Here is a 22,275-nt window from a genome sequence, read left to right as displayed (position 1 = left end):
TCGCTTTGTGATTGGCCAGGGGCTCCCTTGGCTTCCCTGGCGCCCACCTCCTAGTTGCTTGGGGTTTACTTCCCCAAAGTACACGGGCCCCACCTTGTGGAGCAACCGCTCCTGCATGGAAAACCGATCTCCGCCCAGGGGAACACATTTTATCGAATGGGAGCGGCCCCACGCACTTATTGGCTACTATGGGTATCGGTTAAAGAACTCCCCACCCTCTTTTCGACGTATCTTTAAGTAATTGGTCTCTCTCAATGCCAATCCGTTACTAGGGAAACGAGATCCTCACAGTCTCATAGGCATGAGTCTAAGCCAATCAAGAGCCACGCCTTCATCCTGCGGCAGTACCCAATTGCTGCTCGAAGAGCCCGGAGGACGCAGTCGGGATTGGTCACCAGCCTGCTCGACCTGGCCGCAACAAGTTAGGCTGAGTCGCGGTTATATAGACCGGCGACGGAGCACGCGTGTGTGCGGACGCAGTTGCGTGAGGGGTTTTTGCCTTCTGCCGTGCTGTGGAGCAAAGCTTGTTCCTCTCCCGCTCAGCCGCGCAGGTACTCTGGGGTGTGGGCGGGGCGGGGCGGCCCAGGGACGAAGACGAGCTGGGACGGTTGTGAGAGGGAGGAGAAGTCCGAGCGACGGCGGCGGCCGCGCGAGGCGTGCACACCACCCCCCCAAACGGCCGCAGGCGGGCGCACGGGCGCGCGGAGTTTCCCCGCCCCCTCTTCGCCGCGCTCCCACCGGTCGGCGCGCGTGGCCGTGTCCGCGGCCGCCTCGTGCGCGTGCCACGCCCAACGGCCGCGCGGGGCGAGAGCGAGCCGCGGCCGCCGCCCGGGCTCCAGAGCGATCTCGGGGGCCTGGGGCCTCGCGCGGCGGTCTCGTCGGCCTTTCCCGCCCGCCGCCTCCCTCCCGCGCGCCCGCAGAGCCTTCCCTCCCCTGGCGAGGGGCTCCAGTTTGGCCCGGACCCGAGGAGGCTTTTATTTTGGGGCGGGGCGACACGAAAGCGCGATGAGGGTTTTTCGACTCGGGAAGCAGAAGTGCAGCGCTTCGGCTTCGCAGGGAGTTAAAGGGGGAGCAGCGAATGCATGGATAGTGAGAGGAGATAATAACCCTTGTGTTTTCTAAGCCCCCACTGTGTGCCAGGCACTGTGCTGAGCAACTTGTGTGGCTCTCATGCGCTCCCACGAGGATCCGAGGAGGTAGGTGCGGGGATTTGCCCTATGGCAGTGGATTCGGTGGGCCCGCGGTGGAGAGGCGTGCTCAAAGGCACACAGACGGTAAGAGGCAGGTGCTGGTTGGAACCCGCGGGCCGTCTGACTCCTAGTCCCGCAGCCTCCTTTCGTCCTTGTGCCAGCGCCCTGCGCGGCTCCAGGGCGCCGCTGTCCCCGGAGCCCTGGTCCCTGGGGGCAGCAGCATCAGCCTGGCGAGGCCAACTGCTGCGAAGAGTGCATTGGCGTTTGTACTGGAGCCACTTGTGGGCTTCAGGGAGACGCGGGTTGGAAGTGGGATTATGACAAAGGACACGAGAGGCTTTGGGCTTTCCTTTCTACGTGTATTCGCGCGGAGGGACGTGCCGCCCTCCACGCTTCCGGAAAAAGCATAGAATCGAATGAATACGTGCGAATGAACGTGGACGGTGTTCCTCCTCGGATTTGATACTGGTGGTGGGAAAGTCCCGCCAGCAGCCAGTTAGGCTCCGAAATTGGTCTAGACCTTGAAACCTTTTTCTTGTCTTCACCGGGGCAGGCTTTTGAGAAGGACCTTCGGGAGGATCGCTTAACTTCCTCGTTTTGTAGTTGGAGAAGATGCGAGTCAGAGCGATGAGTTTCACATCTCGCCCGCCTGCGTGGGTTGAGATGCGAAGTTGGGACGGAAAGGATGGTGCCCAGTTACAACGTAAATTTAACCACTGGAGCTTATGCTAGGTGAATTACGGGTGATTGAGAGGTGTTGGAAGTCTTGCCCTTACGCCAGTCGGGACCTGGCAGTCGGGATCTTCTGCGGATGAAAGCCTCTCTGCATTCAGTTCATGTGTTGAGCGTTTCCTGTTAGGTTCCTGTCTGTATGCTGCAAATACAGAAGACACCTTTAAAGACGAGTATAGGTTTGCGATATTTGAAAGGCAGTATGCTCCTTGGCTTAATAAAATAGTTGTAGGTCCAGGGGCGCCTGGATGGCTGTTGGTTAAGTGCCCGACTGGACTTGGGCTCAGGTCACGATCTGTTGGTGAGTTGGAGTTCCCCCTCGGCCTCTCTGTGCTGATGGTGCAGAGCCTGCTTGGGATTCTCTCTCTCCCTCTCTGCCCCTCCCCTGCTCGTCCTCACTTTCTCTCTAACTAAACTTAAAAAATATAGTTGTAGGTTCACATCATTACTTGACATCACAAATATCTCTACTTGAGAGAAAAAAACTACAATAAAAGTTTTGGGACTAGCTCTTGTGAATTAATTTTGCTTGGGATGGCTTTCAGCCTTCCTTCAGAGCTTTTAGGATTGGTCTTTAAAGAATTTTTTTGTAGTAGGAGGGAATACATAATTTACATCCTTGTTAGGAAATTAAAAAACTACAAAGAATCAATATTTGTGTTTCCATTTCCCAGTACTTTCCATGTTTGTTAACAGAAAGTAGCAATAGATAAATCAAAATACTATATGGCCAAGTTTTTTGTTGATGTTGCCATAAATAACAGATTGCTTTGGAATGTAACATTGTTTTACTTAGAACTGGCCTTCTCATGTAGCCATTTTAGTTACCTTTATTTAGTTGGGGTTGCCTATTGAGTTAGCATTAGGTTTCAAATGTTAAAACATGACATAGAAACTGTTAATTTTTTAAATCCAGCTGATGGTATCACTGCTCGGAGTAGAATGTATCAGAATGAAATATCCTTATGCATTAAGAGAAACTTTTGTTTCTCTTTCAAGTATTTCTTAACCTGTTCTTTGCCTCAGGCGAATGGTTATCAGTTGGTCAGGAATATGAAAACCGAGGTATTTTACAGATTGGTAGCCTGGTTGATCTCTTGTGCGTGCGTTTATTAGGAACAAACGAAGCAAATTGTGATAATACAAGGCTGATGAGCCTCCCTTCTTCCCAGCCAAGTCACGTTACTTTTGTTATTAAATCCTGTGTGTCTAAGCTCTTGTGCTTCTAACTGATAGAAAAGTAGGCACTTCTTTGTTCTTTAACTCACATTCAGTTGGCTGTTCTCAGCTGACAGTCCGCTAAGGGTGCATCAGAAGATTTGGTAATGTTTGTTGCTGACCTACTTGCGGTCGTTTTTTCTTTTTTCTTTCCTTGTAATTTACATTATTATTTTGTTCTTTTAGTACTTTGCAGAGAAAGTAAAGGGTAGAGGTTAGTTTTAAATTTTTATAGGTTCATGCCTTAAACTTAAATTTTTATAGGTTTATGAATTGTATGTGGTTCTTAGGATGGTTGGGGCAATGTTAAAAGATGAAATTTAATATAAAGCTTGAATTTGTGACCAAAACCAATTTTTTCTTTTTGCCAGTTTAATTACCTCCTTGATCGTTCAACATTTTGTAATTAGATTGGGGTTTTTTTTTTTTAATGATATTTCAGAATTCACACATGCATTGTGTGTTCTTTTGCAAAGAGAATTGTCAGAGTAAGTAGGTTTAAAAACTGCTTTCCCCCCCTCCCCTGGCTAGTCAGTTCATAGCTAGTAGGAAAAACCTTTAGTTGCAACACTGCCCTTCCAGCCATGGAGTTAAATTTAGATTCAGCAACTGTAATCTCACTTGTAGTTGCTGATCACACTGGTGGTTAACTAGGTTTATTATGTTTTTCAAATCTTAAAAATCACCTGTTTATTTTTTTTTAAGTATCCTTGGACACCCTGTTTGGCCTGGGTGGGGAAAGCTGAATTGCAAGCCAGGTGATAATGGTGAAGAGCCAGGAATAATCTGCACATGAAGAGTGGCCTTTATAAAACAAAGTAATTAAAACATTTTTCTCACAGATTGTGGCCTTAGTGTCTTTAGATGAATTGATTTCCCCTTTCATCCTCTGGCAGTTTGTCATGTTGTACTATTGTTCAGCTGCTCAGCTTGTTGTGTTTCCCGTATTTAAAAAAGTAAATGCTAGAGATGGCTCAGAGAAAGTGGCTTCCTACATGGGGCACGCTGCAACTCTGGGGATGTTAAATGGCTACTTAACAGCATCATTGTGTATTTGTATAGCCCTTTATATGTTCTAAACGTGCTTTTACATGTCTTAGTAGTCTTATGTTTTTACTTACAAAGGGAATTGAGGCTCTGAAACCCAAAAAGTTGTCTGTTTTGTAAAGCTTATATGTCTAGCAGTGAACTGTAGAGTGTAGCTATTTCCTTATTCAAAAAAGTTTGTAGGATTCAGAATCTGGAGTCCAAAACCTTTCCAGGCTTTTTTAGGCTGTGACTCAAGTATACCCTGTGTTCATGGACTCTCTGAGCCTGCTCTGTGATTTGTGAAATCTAAAGGATGGGAAATTCATGTTTTCAGGAATTTCATAGATGAGGCAGTAGTATTAACCATAAAGTGTTTTTTCACCTCACTGAGAAGGAACATAGATTGTTGCCCAATTATAAGTCCAGCCGATTAGCTTTTAACTTTGGAGTGGGGAATGGATGGATGTTAAAAAACCAAGAAAAGCTAGTAAATTGTTAGGTTTTTTCAGTTCCTTTTGAAGTTTTTTTCTTTTGAGAAAACTTGAGTTTGAGATAGCTAGAAATTGATGTTGAATAAAATACTATTAATGAAATGATTGCCCTTAGATTTCCTTAGTTTTTCCACTAACGTCCTTTATCTGTTCCAGGATCCAATCTAAGATAACACATTGCAGTCTCTTGAGTCTCTCTCTCTGATCTGTCACAGTTTCTTTTCTTTCTTTGTCTTTTATGACCTTGACACTTGATCTCAATTTGGGTACACTTGGTGTTATAGGTAGACTGAGTTTATGGATTTGGGGGAAGAATACAGAGGTGACTTAGCCTTCTTATCACATCAAGGGGTACATAATGTACTGGTTGAATTTAACCTTGGTCGATTAAGTGGTGTCTATCAGGTTAGGATTTTTCCCCTTGTTTTCTTTGTTAAAAACCAGTCCCCAAGGAAGAGAATCAGAATTTGTGGACATAAATTAGCTATGTATTAAAGCTATTATTGTAATTACTAAATATTTGGGGGGGAGACACTTCAAAGTTATGCTAATATATGTTAGCTCTGTTTCTTAAAGGTTTCTTAAGCATATGTTAATTTGTGTCTATGTTTCTTAGCATATGTTAATATGTTTCTTTAAAGGTTCCTTATAGCATTTATTACTGGATCTTGCTTGTGGCTATTATCTTAGTGTAATGGTGATTCTTTATTTCCTTTGTTCCCTCTGTTTGAAATTCTGTAAGGCAGCTTTGTCTCCTTCCCCCTTTATTTTTTTATTGACTTTATTTTCTTACTCATTAAATTTTTTATTTAGGCATTTATTTTTGTTACTATGGAGCCATGGATATTTTATTCTTTGGTTTGTAATCCAATGTTATCTAAGTTATTTTTGCTTTTTTACTTACTGCTCAAATTGGTGCAGTTTTGGCTCTTGTGTCCTTTTAACATTGCCCTGAGGTTTTTTTTTTAAACACTTTCATTTTTTAAAAAAAAAATTTTAATTGTTTTTGAGAGAGGGAGAGACAGAGCTCAAGCAGGGGAGGGGCAGAGAGAGGGAGACACAGAATCTGAAGCAGGCTCCAGGCTCTGAGCTGTCAGCACAGAGCCCCGAGAGGGGCTCGAACTCACGAACCGAGAGATCATCACCTGAGCCGAAGTCGGATGCTTAACTGACTGAGCCACCCCTTAAAGCATTTTCTTTATTTACCGGGTAGTTCAGGCTCACCTTGTATTTTGCCTTTCCCAGCCCTAAAGTCAACCATTTCTCCAAGGAACTATCAGGAAGAATTAAAGGGAGGTGCAGGTGGTAAACGTGTAGAGTTTAGAAAACAGATTGAACAGTAGATCCCGTGATGGTGATACTGCTCTTGCTATGAGTACAGACAGTGGCTTTTGTATTAAAGTTTCTCTGGTTTTGGGAAAACATTTTGGTTTCTCTTACTGCCTTAATTTCAAATGTTTGAATACATAGCATAACCTTGCTACAAAATTTATGATAATTTAATATATATTCATATTAGTGCACACAAACCCTTGGTGTTTTTTTTCTTAGTGTTTTTGATAAATTATTAAGATAGGGCAAAAAGACGACTTAAACGTCCTAGTACTTAGAATTGACAGTTAACAATTTGCATCACTTTTTTAAGTAGGACTCCTTGTTTTTTCTTTCTTTCTTTCCTTTCTTTCTCTCTCTCTCTCTCTTTTTCTCTCTTTCTTTCCTTATTTAGAGAGAGCTTGGGGGTGGAGGGGCAAGGAGAGGGGGAGAGAGAATCCCAAGCAGGCATGGAGCTCCATACCATGAACTGTAGATCATGACCTGAGCTGAAATCAAAGAGATGGAAGCTTTACCAACTGAGCCCCCCCAGGTGCCCCCTATGTTTTCTAGAATTTTTATGTAAGCTGTATCATACAATATGTGCTTGTGAAAAAAGTTATATTCTGTAAATACACTGAAATGTTATCCATTCACCTGTTGATGGATGTTTGGTTGGTTTTCAGCTTTAGGGTGTTACAAATAAAGCTTTCTAAGAAACTGACTAAATTTTCTTAAGTGGTTGCACCACTTGACGCTCCCACCAGCAGAATTTTGAGTATATCCTGAGAGTTTCTGTATATCCTGGCCAACCTCGGTCAGCATTTATTTTGGTCGTTCTGACAGGTGTAGTGGTACCTTACTGTGGTTTTAATTTGCATTTCTTTGATTACTAAGGATGTTTAGCATTTTTCATGGGCTCATTTGGCATTCAAATAATTTCTTTGGTGGAGTGTTTTTTCATATCTTTTGCTCATATTTTATGGGATTGTTATTCGGTTATGAGAGTTCTTATAGATAACAAGTTTTCCTATCAGATATATGCTTTGAAATATTTATCCCCCAGTCTAGCTCGTGTTTTCATTCTCTTAAAAGTGTCTTGCAGGGCAGAAAGTTTTACAGAATCTACAGTATCAGTGTTCATATAGATTATGTTTTCAGTGTAACTAGAATCTTTGCTCAACCCAAGGTCATGCAGATTTTAATAGTTCTAGATTTTACATAAAACCATTTCTAGTAAACTTAATGTGGTGCATGAAGTGAGGTTCATTTTTTCCAATGTATGGATATGCAATTCTTCCACCATTTGTTGAACAGAATATCCTTTTTCTACCGAATTATCTGCATTTATGTTAAAAATCCCAGTTGTCCCTTTATATGTGGGTATATTTCTTAGCTATTTTGTTCTATGGATCTATTTGTCTGTTTTTACTTCCAGACTATTTTAAAAATAAATATACCAATGCTCTATTCTTTCCATGTCCTTGCAAATGGCAAGATTTCATTCCTTTTGATGGCTGATAATGTTCCATTTTGTGTGTGTGTGTATGTGTATGCACACACCACATCCTTATCCATTCATTAGTCGATGGACATTTGGGCTCTTTCCATAATTTTTTTTATTTTTTTTTTATTTTGAAAAAGTTTATTGTATATGTTTTTTGAGAGAGCATGTGTGTGCCCACGCAAGTAAGGGAAGGGCAGAGGGAGAGGGAGGGAGAGAACGCTAAGCAGGCTCCACGCTCAGTGCAGGCCCCACAAGGAGCTTAACCAGCTGAGCCACCCACGTACCCTGGCTCTTTCCCTTATTCTGAGTGAAATAAGTCAGTCAAAGACAAATATCGTATGATTTCGTTCAAATGTGAAATTTAAGAAACAAAACAGATGAACATAGGGGAAGGAAAAATAAGATGAAAGCAGAGGGAAGCAAACCATAAGAGACTTTTAACTATAGAGAACAAACTGAGGATTGATGGAGGGAGGTGGGTGGGGGATGGTCTAAATGGGTGATGGGCATTAAGGAGGGCACTTGTTGGGATGAGTACTGGGTGTTATGTAAGTGATGAATCATGAAAATACACTTCTGAAACTAATACTACACTATATGTTAACTAACTTGAATTTAAATTAAATCTTGGAAGAAAAAAACTGGAAATAGCTGCAGAATACAAATCATGATAAAAACAAAAACAGATGAAGGAAACCAAAAGGGTAGATTGGAGTAAGAGTTATCATAGGTGATGAAGTTATTCCAAAGTACCTCATTTGCAGTCAAACTATAGTTTAAAGCATAAATTAGATAATCAGTTATGCTCCTATGGGTGTATTTTTAAAATTAATTCTACCAAGTAAAAGCATCTGTTTACATAAACTAAGTATCACAGTTGATGACATATAGTAAGATTTTTACATATAAGCAGAATAATTTGAATGGTTTTCTTGTCCAAATGGAATTTCTGCTGGGATACTCCATGTATCAGGCTAATTTTTAGGCCTTAAATATTAAAAGAAGAAAATCTGATCCAATGGAAGTAACAAATACTTCAAAGTTAGGACTAAAGTATTTATTGTGTACTGTATATGACAGCATAATGTTAATAAAGCTTTTCATAAGTAGAAAAGTACTATGAACAATATCTAATGTTTTGTGTATACTAAAAACACTTTTAAAAGTTTAAAAGCTATTATACAGTACATACTCAGCAACTGACTTTTCATTTTAACATTGTTTTTGAGATCTATTTCATGCTGACTTTGACCACTATAAATAGGATGACTTTATGTCTTGGTTTCCTAGGGACAGCCCTAATTCACTCCAGTTAACCTGGCATAATTATAAATAGTACTGCTTTTCAATCTTGTCAGTGCCCCATGTGATTATCTTAGATACAGTGTTTGAATGATCTGTATAAACTGCACCCTAATCCATTTCCTGTTTGACAGATAGCATAGGTTATTTGTGTTATGTTTCAGAAATAGGGTGGCAGTTAATTTCTCGCTTTATCTCTTGTGCCTATGGGTGTTTCTCTTGTGTATGTGTCTAGAAAAGATTGCTGGATTCATTGGAGCATTGTTGATTTTATTAGATAACTTCTCCACTGTGGTGGCAGCAGTTGGCATTTCTTCAGCTTTGCCGGTTCTCTTTTCCCAGCTTCTTGACAGTGTTGAACATTGACTGATATTTTAATATTTCAGGGGATCTTCTGTGAGAAGTGATAGGTTTTAGTTTGCATTTTATTGGTTACTTAGTTTATCATTTCTTGCCCATTTACTTTCCTGAGAATTGGCTCTTCCATTTCCTTTGCCTGTTTTTCTCTTGGGTTATTCTTTATTTTAGTGATTTGTATGAGAGTTCCATATGCATTCTTACGCAGATCATAAGATATTTTCCTCTTTTGACTTTGCCTAGAGTAAGCCCTTCCATTAAAAATTCAGGTGGAAGGGTGCTTGGGTGGCTCAGTCAGATAAGCATCTGACTTCAGCTCAGGTCATGGTCTCACAGCTCATGAGTTCAAGCCCCCGCATTGGGCTCTATGCTGACAGCTCAGAGCCTGGAGCCTGCTTTGGATTCTGTGTCTCCCTCTCTCTGACTCTGTCTCTCTCCTCTCTGTCTCTGTCTCAAAAAGAAATAAAAACATTAAAAAAATTTTTTTTAAGTGTAGTTGATCTGGTTTACATCAGATCATAGTAATAGTACCATAGTAATGGGAAATCTTAAAACTTGAAAACCACAAGTTATATGACGTGATCTCACATCCAGCTGTAACTTTGAAGTTCTGAAGAATTTAGGATCAGTAAGAACATCTGAAATTATCTTCTTTTTTTTTTCTTTTTTTTTTTTTTTGTTTGACTATGATCCAGGGAAAAATATAGCAATTTCTCATTCTGGTTTAGTCTAAGTATATTTGTTTAAGACCTAGTATCCAAATTCTTTTTACTGATACTCTAGTAACCATGCCTACAGGTAAACTACTCTCCAGTATGACTAGGAAGGTATTCTGTATTGATCTAGTGCCTGTAATCTGGGGAAAATGTGGACTGGCCTTGAACTAATTTCTTAGGTTTCAGTGAAACAGGTAGTAAATTGGGCAGATATTCAAGAATAATGCAGGGGTGCCTGTGTGACTGAGTTGAGTGTCTGGCTCTAGGTTTTGGCTCAGTTCATGATCTCACATTCTGCGAGTTCGAGCCCCATGCCCAGCTCTGTGTAGACAGCTTTGGAACCTGCTTGGGATTCTCTCTCTGCCCCTTCCCTGCTCGTGTGCCCATGTGCACATGCTCGCTCTCGCGCGCACGCGCTCTCTCTCTCAAACTTTTTAAGATAAAAGGATAATGGCAGATGCACTAGATGAAGATAAATATATGTCCACAAATTGTTCAGGAATTAACCAATCAAATTGTTTTGCCTGTCCTTTGAGAAAACTGAAATAAAATGTCTTGCCTTTTTTACTGTACTTGATCTGTACATATGTGTTTGCCTGTATGTTTAATTTGAGGATGATTTTATTCCTCAAATGAAAAGTTGGATTATCTCCTACCAGATATTTTTCCCAAAAAGTTTTATTTTGATAATAACAATAATTGAGGACTTAGTGTTTGCTGCCTTTCTTAATACTCAAAAGATACTTTGTCATTGTGAGGACTTTGAGGTGGTAGATAATTTTTTTGAGTAAAAAAACCATTTTGTTAGCTCACCCTTTTTCAGATTGTATTTGGTTTCATCAAGAAATGAACTAAGCATAGCATTTTTAGATTTTTATGGTTTCTCTTAAAGATATTAGAAGTTTTCCCTGATACTGACTAAAAATGTGATCACATGTGCCTCCTGTATGTCAGAGCTATATTTATCACCCTTGAATCTAGTATTGCAACAAATAAGAATGTGCTTGTAATCTTAGTAGTGGAACACTCTTAATTGGGTTTAGAAATTTAGAGAGGGGTGCCTGGGTGGCTCAGTCGGTTAAGGGTCCGACTTTGGCTCAGGTCATGATCTCACAGTTCATGAGTTCGAGCCCTTCGTCGGGCTCTGTGCTTACCGCGCGGAGCCTGGAGCCCAGTTTGAGTTCTAGGTCTCCCTGTCTCACTGCCCCTCCTCTGCTCACACTCTGTCTGTCTCTCTCTCAGAAATAAACATTAATTCGTCAGGCTCTGACAACTCAGAGCCTGGAGCCTGCTTCGGATTCTGTGTCTCCCTCTCTCTGCCTCTACCCCACTTGCACTTTGTCTCTCTCTCAAAACATCAAAAATAAACATTAAAAAAAATTCAGAGAAATTATGATAAGGTACATGCTGGAAATATGTACCTTTGAAGTTCTTATAATCATTTTAAAGAAATTAATTTTTGAGAATAATAATGAATTCATCAGATTACAATAAACTTGAATAAAAATCTAACCTGGTCTGTGGGGGTTTTATTCTTATGCTTATTTTTTAAAACCAAGAATTGCTAAAGTGTCTTGTCTTTGAGTTGGTTTTAGCTAAATAATTCAGTTTTTTCCCCTGCCATTTTTCCCCTGTGTACTTGATCTTTCAAGTTGAACATCTTCAACATTTTTTTCCAGGTTGAATTGACCAAAGCAATGGTTATGGAGAAGCCTAGTCCCCTGCTGGTCGGGCGGGAATTTGTGAGGCAGTATTACACGCTGCTGAACCAGGCCCCAGACATGCTACACAGGTAAAACTTTTTTTTTTTTTTTTTTTAACCATGCATGATCTAATGTTTTTTAGTATGTAGCTACTTATCCTTCAGAGTCTCTTGTCATGCACTTTGTAGACTTGTTGCATATATGTGCTTTGTACATAAGAGCCAATAAATGATGGCTATTAAAATTAAATTTTTAAGTAGAATATACAAGTATAAAGAAATTAGACTAAGTCACCTAAACTTACACATTATCAGAAAAATCATGGCTGAAAATGTAAAAATATGGTATTTATGCTTTTGTTTCTGTTTTTTATGGTGTTTTTTGGTGAATCATGAATATTTTGTAAGAATGTATTGAAGACTATTCCTACAGTAACATTTTTGTGTCCATGTGCTTTTAAAAATTAGGGTAACTTGGAAATGTGGTATAGGCTTGTAAATTAACAGTTTATGAAATAAACACAAAAAGCTCTAGTAAAACCATGTTTACAATTTTTCTTTGTATATGCAAACATTTTTAACATACTGTCTTTTAGTTTTTTCACTTGATAATTTGGGGTCATCTCATAAGGGTAGTACATGTATCATATTAATTTTAGTATTCACGTATTTTTTATTTTATAGAGATATATAGCATCTTTTAATCCCCGGTGGTGAATTTGTTGGTTGCTTCCATTATTTCTTCTTACAAACAGTCCAGCATTATACAAAGCTATAAATATACAGGTTGATTTATAGACTTGTTAGAATAATTTCTTAGAGATGCCAAAATGTGTGTTTGCTGGACCAGACTATTTCCCTCGTTACTTTGACCAGCTTGCATATTGGATATCACGTCCTTATTGGGTGAAAAAGAAGATTTATAAATTTGAGTCCTTGTTGTGAAAATGGAAAATATATATATTTTTGAGAATTTACAATTTTCTGCTTTCACCTGTTTCCTATTGATCTTTACTAAAACCTTTTAGTAAGACATTATTAGGTAGTTAACTTTATTTTGCAGGTAAGGATGTAAGCTGTTAAAAATTTGCTGGTGTTGGGGTGCCTGGGTGGCTCATTCGGTTAAGCACCTTTGGCTCAGGTCATGATCTTGTGGTTCATGAGTTCCAGGCCAGCGTCAGGCCCTGTGCTGACAACTCAGAGCCTGGAGCCTGCTTCACAGATTGTGTATCTCCCCTCTCTGCCCCTCCCCCCTCATTCATTCTCTCTCTCTCTCTCTCTCTCTCTCTCTCTCTGTTTCTCTCTCTCAAAAATAAATAGAAAATTAAAAACAAATCTGGTGTTGACATGACTTAAGTGATTGAACAGGTTTTCACATGTTTTTTTTCCCTTTTTTCTTTTTGTGTTTTATGTCAAAATTTGTTTCTATGTCCTCAGAGATTAGGTAACTGGACTTTGAAAAGGAGCAAGGGGTGCCTGGGTGGCTCAGTCAGTTAAGCATCCTACTCTTGATTTCAGCTCAGGTCATGATCTCACAGTTCATCAGTGTCAGCGGGGAGCCTGTTTGGGATTTTTTGCTCTCCCTGTCTGCCTCTCCCCTGCTCTTGCTTGCTCTCACTCTCTCAAATTAATACATAAAACTTAGGAGAACTAAGTGAAATTAATATAGTCCTTGTCGATACATTTATTGACTCAAGACCTTTTTTTTTTTCACATTTTATCTCGAAGTACAACATACATACAAGCGTATCTCATTTTATTGTGTTTCACTTTATGGTGCTTTGCAAATACTGTGTTTTTTGGCAGTTATAAGTTTGTGGCAATCTTCAGTCTAGCAAGTTTATTGGTGCCATTTTTCCAGTATTTGCTCATTTTGTGTCTTTGTCAACATTTTGCTAATTCTCACAATATTTCAAACTTTTTCATTATTATATTTTTTAATGGTAATCTGTGATCAGTGACCTTTGTTGGTACTATTATAATTGTTTTATGGCATATGCCTACGCATGTAAGACCATGAACTTAATGTTCAATAAATGCTGTATGTCTTCTGACTCTTACACTGACTCGTTCCCCATCTCTCTTCCTCTTTTTGGGCCTTCTATTCTCTGAGACTTAGTGGTATTCAAATTAGGCCAGTTAACTTAACCCTACAATGGCTTTAATTAGGTATTAAGTGGAAGGAAGAGTCACTTGTCTGTCCCTTCACATCAAAAGCCGTAAGTAGCTTGGTAGGGAATGTTGAAAGCTGAGATAGGCCAAAAGCTAGGCCTCTTGGCCTATTAGCTAAATTGTGAGTAAAAAGGAAACGTTTTGAAATGAAAAGTGCTACTCCAGTGAACACATGCATGATAAGAAAGCAGAGCAGCCTTATTGTGGATATGAGGAACTTTGAGTAGTGGGATGGAAGGTCAAATAAGCCACAACATTCCTTTAATCCAAAGCCTGATCAGAGTAAGGACCTAACTCTTCAATTCTATGAAAGCTGAGAGAGGTGAGGAAACCACAGAAGAAGAGTTTGAAGCTAGTACAAGTCAGTTGATGAGGTTTCAGGAAAGAAGCTGTTTCCGTAACATCAAAGTACAAGGTGAAGCAGCAAGTGCTGATGTAGAAGCTGCAGCAAGCCATCCAGAAAATCTAGATAAGGTAGGTGGTGAAGGTGGCTACACTGACAATAATAGATTTTCAGTGGAGATGAAACAGCTTTATATTGGACGTGATTCATGGGAAGATGTCAAAATATCAAGGTGAACAGGAGTTGAGAAGGAGATCCCAGCCCTCGTGGATGACTTTGAGGGGTTCAGGACTTCAGAGGAGGAAGTCACTGCAGGTGTGGTGGAAATACAAAGAGAACTAGAATTAGAAGTGGAGGCTGAAGATGTGACTGAGTTGCTGCAGTCTCATGATAAAATGTTAACAGATAAGGAGTTGCTTCTTAAAGATGAGCAAAGATAGTGTTTTTTAAAATGTTTTAATTAAAAAATTTCTTTTATGTTTATTCATTATTGAGAGATAGAGCATGAGCATGGGGGGGGGGGCGGGCAGAGAGAGGAGGAGACACAGAATCCGAAGCAGGCTCCAGGTTCCGAGCTGTCAGCACAGAGCCCGATGTGGGGCTTGAACTCACCAGCTGTGAGATCATGACCTGAGCTGAAGTCGGACGCTTAACTGACTGAGCCACCCAGGTGCCCCAGAAGTGTTTTTTTTTTTAAGATGGAATCTACTGCTGAAGATGCTGTGAAGATTGTTGGGAGTAACAACAAAAAAGAATATTACATAGACTTGAGTTGATGAAGCAGTGGCTCTCAGGATTTGAGAGGATTGACTCCAATTTCGAAAGTAGTTCCGCTGTGGGTAAAATGCTGTCAAACAGTATCACACACTACAGAAAATCCTTAGTGAAAGGAAAAGTTAATTGGTGGAAGAAACTTCATTGTTGTCTTAACTTGAAGAAATTGGCACAGCCACCCCAGTTTTCTGCAACCACCACCCTGGTCAGCAGCCATCCATCGAGGCAAGACCCTCCACCAATAGACAGATTAGGACTCCCTGAAAGTGCAGATGACGGTTAGCATTTTTTTTTTTTTAAGCAACAAAGTGTTTTTTAATTAAGGTATGTACATTGCTTGCATTGCTTACATTGTAGTAGAAATACTGTTGCACGTTTAATAGACAAAGGTGTAGTGTAAACATAATTTTTATATGTACTGGAAAACCAAAAAGCCTATTTGACTCCATTTATTGCAATGTTCTCTTTATTGCACTGATCTGGAACCAAACTCTGATATCTCTGATGTTTACCTGTAATGAAAAGTGGATTAGCCAGCATTGAACTGATGCACTGGCAGATGTGTAGCCTTTTAATAACTTTAAAATTTGCAGGGTAGACTTAGGGTACCTGTGGGCCCCAAACTGTCCTATTTGAGGGGCCAGAGAGGGACAGAATCAGGATGTAGAATGATATGTATGGGTTCATTTGTGACAAATTGCATATCGTAGGTAGTATAGGTAGCAAGAAATTCTTTTTCATTTGAAAAAAATTTTTTTAATATTTATTAATTTTGAGAGAGAAAGCACAAGCAGGGGAGGGGCAGAGAAAGACAGACAGAATCCCAAGCAGGCTTGGTACCATCAGTGCAGAGCCCGATGGGGGCTCAAACGCAAGAATTGTGAGATCTGACCTGAGCAGAGATCAAGAGTCAGATGCTTAACTGACTGAGCCACCCAGGCGCCCTGAAATTCTTTTTTTTTTTTTTTAAGTTTATTTATTTTGAGAAAGAAGATGTGAGTGAGCAGGGGAAGGGCAGAGAGAGAGAAATCCCAAGGAAGCCCTAGACTATCCGTGCAGATGTGGGGCTCAAACCCATGAACCGTGAGATCATGATCTGAGCCGAAATCAAGAGTCCGATGCTCAACTGACTGAGCCACCCAGGCGCCCCAGTTATCAAGAAATTCTAATAGCAGTTATTTCTGGGTTGGGGCACTTTTTGGGGTATCTTTGTGTCTGCATCTGGCTTTCCTGATCCAGTATTTTTTTTTTCCCCCTGATCCAGTGTTACAATGAAAAAACAAAGCAATTGAGGATATAAGTGAATTCAAGCTATGGGGAATTAAAGTCTGAAGCTCTTAATGCATCAGCAAGAATTGTTAAAAATTACTCTTAAACCTCACCTGCAGGAGTTATTGGTTTTGTTTTTGTTGTTAAATTACTGATTTTTTTTTTTTTTCAACGTTTATTTATTTTTGGGACAGAGAGAGACAGAGCATGAACGGGGGAAGGGCAGAGAGAGAGGGAGACACAGAATCGGAAACAGGCTCCAGGCTCTGAGCCATCAGCCCAGAGCCCGACGCGGGGCTCGAACTCACGGACCGCGAGATCGTGACCTGGCTGAAGTCGGACGCTTAACCGACTGCGCCACCCAGGCGCCCCTAAATTACTGATTTTTTAATGGAATCCCCTCACATGCATTCTCAGATATAAAAGGTTTAGACTTTGTAAGCTTACGGGATAGTGTAGATGTCCTCATCTGTATTAAAGCTGCCTGTTTTCTTCTTGAGTGAAAACAGGAACTTGTTTTATTCTAAGTAGCCTTCCTGACATGAACTACAAGATCTTTCCCAACACAATCATCCTACTCTGAAATCTGGAGCTTATGACTTGTAAAGTGTTCTGCCTCATTGACCAAATCTATTTCTATTCAGCAAATGTTGAGTGACATGTAGGGAGTAGATCTATGATTGTATACAAAAATGGAAAAGAAAAACACCTTGTTTCCAAGATTCTGCCAGTGAGGCAAATAGATACCAAACATGAAAAATAAATATCAAGGCTTAGGATGCTTGCACCTGACAAGTCAATTATCTCTCTGTTTTACAGATTTTATGGAAAGAACTCTTCTTATGTCCACGGGGGATTGGATTCAAATGGAAAGCCAGCAGATGCGGTTTATGGACAGAAAGTAAGCATCCCAAGCTTTGTGTAGGCTGTTACACAGCTAGAAAATAACCCATATTGAGGCAGGTACATACGTAACAGATTTGCTGATATTTAAAGACGAAGTTTTTCAATTTCTTTTTAGCAGTTTTGGTGTTCAGTATCTATTTGGTAAAGCCATTGAAAAGCTTAGGGTGTCAGATTTCCTTATTTTGAATAATTTGTTCTGAAAATTTTCTGTTAGGAGGTAATTGGTTTTAGCACAGGGATCATTCTCATTTACTGTAAACCTTTTTTAGGTATGTCAATTCAGGACAGTTTTAAAAAGCTCAAGGCGGTCACTGGGGATATCCTGTTCTAAGGCAAATTAGGGTCTGTGTAGTTTGTAATTTAAACATGCAGATTATCTCTACTTGTGTTGTATTAAAAACTTGTTTTTGTTGGAGATTGTAAATTTTAAGTCATTAACTCTTCCCTTGATTCTTTAGGAAATCCATAGGAAAGTCATGTCACAAAACTTTACCAATTGCCACACTAAGATTCGCCATGTTGATGCTCATGCCACTCTGAATGATGGGGTGGTGGTCCAGGTGATGGGGTTGCTCTCCAATAACAACCAGGCTTTGAGGAGATTCATGCAGACATTTGTCCTTGCTCCTGAGGTATGAAGAAACAAACCACGAAAGGTTGTACAAATCTTTTTAGAAAGTATTTATTTTGAAATTTCAAGCTTACAGAAAAGTTGTAATAATAGTACAATACCTCATACATACTCCTTACCTAGAGCCATTGCCAACACTTGCCTGTACATTAGTAATGCTTTTTCTATTTACCTGTCATTTTAATTCAAAACCATTTATAAGTAGGTTGGAGACATCATGCCTAGTCATCCTCAGATACTTCAGTGAGCATTTTTCCTAAGCGTAAGGAATACTCTTTCTTAACTACAGTACCATTATCTATTTGTTTGTTTTTGGCAGGGGGGCACTTTATAACTTTTGTGGCACAAGATGTTTCAGGCTCATTTGATACTCTCCTTGCTCCAGCCCTAGTCCTAGCCCCAGCCCCAGCCCCAGTTCTAGAATCTGCTGTTTCTTCAGGGAGCCCTGTTTCTTTTCCTGCTTATCATGAAAGGAGCCACGGGTTTATGTTGAAGAGTTTGCACTTGTACTGTCTTCCTGACTGGTGCACATTGAACAAAGTCAGGAAGCCTATCTGCATACGCATGTGGAAGTGGCTCAATAGGGACCTGCTGATTAGATGTTTTCTTTAGCATTACCCTTAAGATAGTTTTCTGTTCAGGGAGCCTGGGTAGCTCAGTTGGTTAAGTTCCGACTCTTGATTTTGGCTTAGGTCATGATCTCATGGTTCGTGGGTTTGAGCCCTGTGTTGGGCTTCCACGTTCAGTGTGGAGGCTGCTTGGAATATTCTCTCTTTCTCTCTCTCTCTCCCCCATAAATAAATGAATGAATGAATGAATGAATGAATGAATGAATAAAAGATAATTTTCTGTTCAGAAATAATGAATCTAAAACCCCTGTCATCTTACTGTTTGAATAATAACTCAGTTGTCTTTTTGAGAAATTAACGTGTTTCATTTTAGTCATGAGTTTTAGAGGATGGCTTAGATTATCTGTAGTATAAAACTTGATGAATTTCTAACTATACAGAGTCATATGGGATATGATTAAGAATTATTTTAAGTTTGCTTAAATTTCCTTTTCCTATTAAAGAGGAAGAATCTAACGTTACCTTATATAATGCATTGTTATATGAACTGTCTCATTTAATATCCAAAGCTCCTACGTAGATAGGAGATGTGATATCCCCCCTCCCCCTCTTTTTTTTAAATGTAGATGAAGAGACAGTGTTGGAGCTTGAATAGTTAACGACATAGTTGGATTTATACTCTGGTGTGGTCTTCTAGGCAGACCTTTTCAGCTGTAGCACTGTTGAGTGTTTATATCAATATTCTTGGATACAGATTTAAGGAATTTTAAGTACGTGCTGCAGTTGGTAAAAGTAGTTACTGTTCAGATTTGAGGTGGTGACATGTTACGTACTTTACCAGTATTTGGCTGTCCATCTGGGGGTATTTTAAGGGAGCAATATATTTGAGTGTAGTTTTTAATGGCTATAATGCAGAGCAGGGTTTTTCATTCTCGGTGTTAGTAACATTTTGGACCAGATAATTCTTCATTGTGGCTGGCCGTTCTGTGCATTGTAGGATGTTCAGCAGCATCCCTGCCCTCTACTCAAGCAATAGCTTTCAGTTGCGCTCTCCCATGTGAAAACTGAAGTATCTTCAGACATTGCCAGATGTGTCTGGGTGGTGCAATATTGCTCTTAGTAGAGAACCATTGGTGTAGGGTGATTGGGCTTTTGGTGAAAATCTGAATAAATGAAAAGTTTTTGTTGGCATTGCAGGGCTCTGTTGCAAATAAGTTCTACGTTCACAATGATATCTTCAGATACCAAGATGAGGTTTTTGGTGGCTTTGTCACTGAGCCTCAGGAGGGTAAGTTACTTGTCTAAATTTTTTTTTTTGATGGCATCAGGTTGACCTGAAGAGAGTATGGTTTTCTTGAGTGTGTTTATTATACTCTGTATTCTTTATTAATAACTTCTAATTGTCAAGACAGGGGAATGTCTGAGTTTTTAACCTACTCGAATCTAACAGGTCAACCTGCTTCACGGAAGACCTAAAACTCCAAAGTCAGTAGTAGGTAATTACTCACTGCAACAATGGTAGATCTCATGAACTGCACGACACCTGCATTGTAGCAGGGTGCATTGCAAGAGTAGAACCTTAAGTTCAAGGATCAAAATCTTTTACAGTAGGGAGTAAGTGCCTACCCTTTGCTCTGGAGGGAGACGCTTTTCTGAGGCTGCTGTATAAATATTTCTAAAGGATAGTCTGGAGCAAAAGGTAGCCATTGCCTTAGTTGTAAGATGTGCAGAAGAAACATGAGAGACACCTGAAGAATGGTCTCTAAACACTAATAATAATTAGTACATCAGTACTTCTTATATGGCTGAAATAAAATTTTAAGTACTGTATATTTATTGTATAATACGACTGCCTTATAGATAAGTACTTTAAGTACTGTTCTCATTTTATAGATGAGGCCACTGAGACACAGAGCAGTAATTTGCCTGATGTTGTATATAGCTAGTTACGTGGTAGAGCCTGCATTGGATTATGGGCCTCAAAATGACCTCAGATTCCATGTTCTTATTCTTAACCCAGCCACTACATTAGCCTTAATTCTGTCCTTACAGCTTTTCCTGTGATTTTACCAAATTTCTGTGTTTTATTTACTTTCTATATATATGTTTTTATTTCATTTTTTTCTCTTAAAGTTTTTATTTAAATTCCAGTTAACATGCAGTGTAATATTAATTTCATGTGTACACTGTAGTGATTCCACACTTCCATATAACGTTAGGTGCTCAGTACAAGTGTACCCCTTAATCCCCATCACCTATTTAACTCATCCCCCCACTCACTACTTTTTTGATGGTGATGAACACTGTAAAAATGAGTATAATGTTGACCTTTGAACAATATGAGTGTTGGGGTGCTAACCCCCCCCCCCCAGTCAAAAATCTGCATAGAACTTTAGACTCTCTATAAACTTGTTAACTACTAATAGCCTACTGTTGACTGGAAACTACTGATAACATAAGTCGATTAACATGTATTTTGTATGTTAAATGTATTATGTGCTGTATTCTTAAAGTAAGCTAGAGAAAAGGAAATGTTATTAAAATCATAAGGAAGAGAAAATTCATTTACAGTACTGTACTGTATTTAATGTGAAAAATCTACATATAAGTGGACCCACACAGTTGAAACCTGTCTTGTTTAAGGGTCAGTTGTATTTGAGAATTAAGCACAAATTACTTTAAGTTTCTTTACTCATTTAGAATCTGAGGAAGAGGTAGAGGAACCTGAAGAAAGACAGCAGACACCTGAGGTAGTACCTGATGAATCTGGAACTTTCTATGATCAGACTGTCAGGTAAGAAAAACTTTATCTGTCCAGAGCTGCATGAGAATTTGGGTTGTCTAGTCTTTCCCTTTGTTGGAGGGCAGTCGTATATTCTCAGAATTATCTCTGAAAATAACTAATTTCCTAAAAGAAAGGTTTTGCTTTTGGTATCTCTGAGCTAACAAAAATGTTATAACTTGTTTTAATTCCTATTGCACAATGAGAACTTACTTAAATAGTATCCATCAGTTGCTTTTTGGTTTCATTTTTTTCTTGGCCATAAGTGAAAAATAGATTTTGGGATTATTTTTTTCCTCCAAGATTTTATTTTATTTTTTTAAAATGTTTATTTATTTATTTATTTATTTTTTGAGAGGGAGAGAGAGAGCATAAGCTCAGGGGTCAGGGTGCAGAGAGAGAGGGAGAGAATCCCAAGCAGGTTCCATGCTGTCCGCACAGAGCCCAATGTGGGGCTTGAACCCAGGAACCCTGAGATCATGACCTGAGTTGAAGTCAAGTTGGACGTTTAACTAACTGAGCCACCCAGGTGCCCCTCAAAGATTTTATTTTTAAGTAAATCTCCATACCCATCATGGGGCTGGAACTCACAACCTCTGTCAGGAATCTCATGCTTTACCAACTGAGACAGGTGCCCCTGATTTGGGGGATTTCTTATCAAGTATTTAACACATCAAGGCATTGCATTAAGTGCTTTGTGGAGAATAAATATATTCAAGGACTTATTTAGAGATCAAGCATAAATTGATAGAAATTCAGACATGAATTAAATAATTTCATTAACTCAGACACTAAATGTGTGACTATATCTTAAACTTTTTTTTAATCTGCAACGGAACAGAAATATGATAGGAATAGAAATATTTACTTGTCATCTGATATGAAACTCTTAGTACTTAGTGCTTAAAGGATGTTTTCGTGTTTCTCCAGGTGTGGTGACAAACTAACCACATTACTCACCTGGGCTGCAAGTTGAAAAAGATCTGTTGTCCCACCACAAACCTGCCAAATTAGAATTTCAGGGGGAAATCATTTGCAGCATTAACATACATTCCTTGTGATTTTTCTGGAAGGTTTAAGAAGAAGTCTTCTGAATCATAACTTCTTTCTCGAGAATTACTGGTGTGATTTTTTTTTTTTTAAAGTTCTGAGAGGTTTTTTTTATGTTAAAAACCGTGTAATACAAATTTTACGTTGTTAACCATTTTTAAGTGCACTGTGTAGTAATATTTGTTTTTTCCTTTTTAAAGTTTGTTTGTTTTGACAGTGCAAGC

At 39.5% G+C, this 22,275-nt stretch overlaps 1 protein-coding gene across 4 annotated transcripts in view; it reads left to right on the top strand.

The window, feature by feature from the left end:
- The first annotated feature begins 451 nt into the window (after positions 1 to 451).
- Positions 452 to 22,275, top strand: part of G3BP1 (G3BP stress granule assembly factor 1) — a 36,050-nt gene continuing 14,226 nt past the window's right edge. Inside the window, exons 1-7 of one of the 4 annotated variants that reach the window (XM_047092241.1) lie at positions 831 to 1,196; positions 3,846 to 3,958; positions 11,533 to 11,645; positions 16,933 to 17,014; positions 17,478 to 17,651; positions 19,417 to 19,507; positions 20,920 to 21,013. In XM_047092241.1, coding sequence (XP_046948197.1) covers positions 11,551 to 11,645; positions 16,933 to 17,014; positions 17,478 to 17,651; positions 19,417 to 19,507; positions 20,920 to 21,013 — 536 coding nt within the window. In that variant the 5' untranslated portion in view covers positions 831 to 1,196; positions 3,846 to 3,958; positions 11,533 to 11,550. Of the gene's footprint in view, positions 552 to 830; positions 1,197 to 1,237; positions 1,923 to 3,845; positions 3,959 to 11,532; positions 11,646 to 16,932; positions 17,015 to 17,477; positions 17,652 to 19,416; positions 19,508 to 20,919; positions 21,014 to 22,275 lie in introns of those variants that run through there. The other 3 variants (XM_047092237.1, XM_047092238.1, XM_047092244.1) reach the window with 3 other exon arrangements.

Source organism: Lynx rufus, unplaced genomic scaffold (assembly GCF_022079265.1).
Source record: "Lynx rufus isolate CCGP_SWC_20201006 ecotype Redwood Valley unplaced genomic scaffold, mLynRuf1.p SCAF_1, whole genome shotgun sequence".
NCBI classification, from domain to species: domain Eukaryota; kingdom Metazoa; phylum Chordata; class Mammalia; order Carnivora; family Felidae; genus Lynx; species Lynx rufus.
Note: the sequence above shows the minus strand (reverse complement) of the source record. Positions and strands in the feature narration are given on the sequence as shown.